Genomic DNA, 4,861 nt, shown 5'->3' with positions numbered 1-4,861 from the left:
GAAGGACTTTTCAGTGTTATTGCATATAATGTAGCAGGAATTATGAATAAATTGCATAGTATTGACTTTATTAATCTACTTCAGAGTTATGAAATATTTTGTCTGTTTGAAACTTTTATCGATAATGAATATTTTTTCTCTCAGTTCAAATTGAAGTTTGCCGAGTATGAGCTGGTTTGGGTGCCGGCAGTTAGAATCGCTAATTACGGAAGAGCGAGTGGTGGCAGAATATATGGAATAAAAAAAAGTAAAAGAAATAAAAAATGTATAAATTTTTTAAAAATTTCAAATCATTTTGTTATTAAGTTGAAGATGGAGTCGCAGATAGTGAATATTCTGCCGGTTTATATTAATTGTAATAATTGGTGTAATGATTTTGAGGAAATTAATGTTGTAATGCAGGAACTGGGACAGAATATCATGCTCATTGGAGATGTGAATGGAAGAGTTGGCGATGAACAAATAATTGAAGAAGAACTAATAACTGGAATTCACTACTTACAATCACTACATAGACGTTCGAAGGATGAAGTATTAAATAAAAACGGAAAATCTTTGTTGGAATTGTTTGAGGAATATGGAATGGTGATCTTGAATGGAAGGATGGCAGGAGATAGGAATGGTGAGTTTACATTTGTGGGAAATCGCGGATCTTCAGTCATCGATGTGTGTGCTGTCTCATTAGAGCTGCTCTCCTGTGTAACCGACTTTTGTGTTGTACCAGCTGTTCTATCTGATCATCTGCCAATAAAAACAATCATTGGATTGGCGGGAGGAGAAAGTGAGAATCCAGTAGGTATACAGCCTTTAAAGCCAAAGATGAAGTGGATGCCGGCTAAGAGGGATGAGTACCAGAGACTTTTGCTGGAGGCTGTTACCAGCAGGTGTGAATGGGATATGGACTTGGAGGCGGACTGGTGCTACCTTATTGAGGCCATTCAGACGAGCCAACAGACTAATCATCAACCAGCAATTCTGAAGAGTAAGGATAGGAAACAAGCTGAATGGTTTGATCGGGAGTGTTGGGGAAGAAGAAGTGAAGCATTCAGCCTTTTGCAACTCTACCGGAAAACAAACTCAGAGGTGGTGAAAATGCATTACTTGGAGGCAAACTCTAATTACAAGAAACTATGCAAGGAAAAGAAAAAAACGTACTGGAGGAATTGCATTGAAGGATTCAAGACTGTGAAGGATTCAAGGGACTTCTGGACATTGGTCAGACAGCTTAAGAAGAAGCAATTTGTTATTGGTTCAACAATATCAATGGGAGATTGGATTCAACACTTTCAAGAGCTGCTGAACCCTGCAGTGACAGCTGAGAGAGTGTTGTATGTGGAGCCCTACATTGAGGATGAATTGTTGGATGCTTCATTCCAGATGCAGGAGTTGAGGAAGATCATGGTCCGCGTGAAAGATGGTAAAGCACCTGGAGAGGATGGAGTACCATATGAATTTTTCAAAAATGCGCCCACCTGTTTCATGGAGAGTCTGTTGAATCTTTACAATAGAATGTACAGCACTTCCTGTGTCCCAGACAGCTTCAAGAGATCAATAGTTTTTCCTATCTTCAAGAAAGGCAACCCTGGGGATGCTTCAAACTACAGAGGCATTTCATTTGGCAATGCTGGAGCAAAGCTGTTCACTGCAATTCTCCTTGATAGACTGAAAGCATGGGTCAATCGTGATGGAAAACTGAGAGAGTTCCAGGCTGGTTTTCGGGAGAGTTATTCAACAGTAGATAACATTTTCAATTTGATGGCAATTATCAGAATGAGGCTTGCAGTCAAGAGGCAGAAAGTCTATGCTTTCTTTGTCGATTATTCAGCTGCATTCGATCGAATTGACAGACATTCGTTGTTTCTCAAATTGTCAGAAATGAGAATTTCCACAAAAATGCTAAGAATCCTCCAAGCTATTTATTCAAACTCCACAGCGAGAGTCTGGAGTCAAGAGGGTCTTTCAGATGCATTTGAAACTAATACTGGCGTGAAGCAAGGCTGTCTGCTGAGCCCCCTACTGTTTGCATTGTTCCTAAACGATTTAGAGGAGAATATGGAGGGGGGTGTGAAGCTGAATGACACAAATATAAGAATACTTGCCTATGCTGATGACATTGTACTTCTTGCATCAAATAAATTAGATTTGAAAAAGATGATCACAGCATTAGAGGAATATTGCAGAAGATGGAACCTACTTGTCAACCTTGATAAATCCAAGATAGTGATTTTTAGAAACGGTGGAAAACAAGGAAGGCATGAGAAATGGTGGTACAAAGGAAAACCAATCGAAGTTGTCAATTCTTACAAGTATCTAGGAATAAATCTGACGTCAAGACTTTCAATGACACTGCATTTCAGAGAGAGATTGGCCTCGGCGAAAATGGCATTAAGTCTGTTTAATAACCTGTTGTTGAACAATGCTATTACATTCGAAGCAAAGCTGAAGGTGTTTGAAGCGGTTGTCCGATCCATAATGTGCTATGGTGCTCAGGTGTGGGGAAGCAGGATGTTCGACTTGGTGGAGAGTATACAATGGGTTTTCATAAGAAAAGTGTTTAGTCTGCCAACATATTCTCCCAAACTTGCCATGCTTCTAGAGACTGGACTACAGCCAATTTTTCTACATACTCTGAGGCTACACTTTGGATTTGTCAAAAGATGCTTGAAGTTATCAGAGGATAGATATCCAAAATGTATAATGGAGGAGATGATCAGTAAAGAAGCGTTTATGTTTGAGGATTGGCGGAGACTGGAGGAATCATTCAGCATCTCATTGGATGGCATCAGAGATGGAAGTTTGAATACAGACCAAGTTTTAACAACAATAGGAGAAAAACTGTATGATCAACAGGTTCAGCAAGTCGTAGCTAGTCAACGTTACCCTTTTCGGAGCCAGCTCAGTCATAGCAATGAATACGTGTCCGAGGAGTATGACTTCAAATTAATTAAGTGGTTCTTCAAGGCTAGGAATGAACTCATACAATTGAACAAATATTCCTACACGCGAAGCAGCAAACTTTGTTCTTTGTGCAACTTGAAGGAAGAAGAGGATATTGTTCATTTCATTGGCAGGTGCCCTATTCTTAGTTTCTACAGGCGAAAGCATCTGGGAAAATCGTGTCTTCCTTGGTCAGAGATGAAAACGCTTTTGAATGGTGAGAACTGGCTGAAAGTGAGTGGGTACTGTGCGGATGCATGGAAGTATAGACATTTTCTGACAACTGAATTCAATTATTAGTGCCTAATTTCGAAATTGTGAGAGACTTTATTCATTGAAAAATGTATTTCTTGTATTAAAGGAAGATTTACAAAAAACTCTTTAAAAGTCATGTATACATCTCAACTCACCCTGACGGTCAAGTACCAAGGGTTATCAGCTTGCATTTGTTTATTATAAATTTATTTACTTGTATAATATTTGCTCAATACAATAAAAGCTATTCTATTCTATTCTATTCTCTTCTGCAATCTGTCTACCCAGCATGATTTCCTTATGCCTCCTTTTGATTTCACACTTCAGCCTAGCAATCTCCAATATGGTAGGAGCAACCTCCTCCAATGTGGGCTTATGGTTCCTTTGTTTGATATACATACTGGTCAGTGTTTATCAGTATACTGGGGTCTGAGAGTTTGAGCTCAGCTATTTATACATCTTGAACCCGTCCCAAGTGCCAAGTGCCACTGACTGAACAGTGACTGATCAGTAATTGAACTGACTGACTGACCACTGAGTGGACAACCCAACCATGCCATACAGATATGTTGAATACTGACAGAAAGACTGGTGAGCATGGTCCATGTGACAGGAGGAGTGAGGATCATTGAAAATGTCCATGTTAAATAAGTCATGTCTAAACATGGAGGAGGTGGAGTTGGAGTCATTGAGAATATCTATCTTCAATGCCATTTTGATCTAGAGCAGCATGGCCATGTTGATCTAGAGTCTCCCATGGACATCTTGATCTAGTAGGTCTACCATGGACATATTAATCTGGTGTGATAGATGTCTCCATGACCATGTAGAGTGACAGGTCCTGCATGACCATCTTGAGCTAGAGTCCCCTCCCCCATTGACGCCCCTAATGCTGGTGGGTGTGGCCATTAGTCATGTGACTGAACAGTGACTGAACAGTGACTGAGCAGTAACTGAACAGTGACTGAACACTGACTGAACACTGACTGAATACTATTGGATGCTGTTCTGGGAAATATAACTAGAAAGAAATATTCCTTGTGATACAATGATTTGATCACACTCTAGAATTCATATCTGAAAGCATACATGCTACCCAGAGGATATATCATAACTGTTTGGATATTCAAGCTCATTGTATATTCTATAGAATGATCACTTCTTACATTACTAAATGTGGGTGAAGAGGATTTGAGGAATAAAAATCAGCTTTTATTGAACATATGCTATTTTATTGAAGATCAAAACAGCGGCCTTTTGTCCTAGGATACTTTTTCACAAAGTCTTGCTGAAATGTCAGGTTCTAGAAAGCTGAACATGTGAGATGTGTCCTGTATGGCTCTTAACTGAACACTGATGGTCCCCCCCACTGTTGTGAACAGTATATATATTCACTCCAGAGTGGGTGGGAGACCTTCTGATTTATTTTTTTATTTTTATTTATTTTTGATCTTTTGTTATTATTTTTTTTTCAATTTTTTTAAGTTTTTTTTTCTAAGTTTTTTTTCTGAGTTTTGAAGTTTTGACCTTGATCTTGACCTTGACTTTAACCTTGACCCTGACCTTGAGGTTAGGTTAGGTTAGGTTAGGGTTTGTTAAGTTAGGTTGTCAATTTTTCCCTAAGTTAGGTTAGGTGGAGAAGTCTGGCACATGGTGTCCCAGACTCATT

At 39.2% G+C, this 4,861-nt stretch overlaps 1 protein-coding gene across 1 annotated transcript; it reads left to right on the top strand.

Moving 5' to 3' along the window:
- Window positions 1-396: 396 nt before the first annotated feature.
- Window positions 397-3,237, top strand: LOC111056713. The gene has a single exon (XM_022344106.2). The coding sequence runs from the start codon at window positions 397-399 to the stop codon at window positions 3,235-3,237; it is 2,841 nt and encodes a 946-aa protein (XP_022199798.2).
- Window positions 3,238-4,861: the final 1,624 nt, after the last annotated feature.

This window comes from Nilaparvata lugens, chromosome 3 (genome assembly GCF_014356525.2).
Source record: "Nilaparvata lugens isolate BPH chromosome 3, ASM1435652v1, whole genome shotgun sequence".
Lineage (NCBI taxonomy): Eukaryota > Metazoa > Arthropoda > Insecta > Hemiptera > Delphacidae > Nilaparvata > Nilaparvata lugens.
The sequence above is the reverse complement of the archived record's forward strand: the minus strand, read 5'-3'. Positions and strand labels throughout refer to the sequence as shown.

Bases quoted from the DNA above. Each gene is read 5' to 3' on its own strand.
- LOC111056713 (XM_022344106.2), top strand. From the start codon at position 397: ATGCAGGAACTGGGACAGAATATCATGCTCATTGGAGATGTGAATGGA.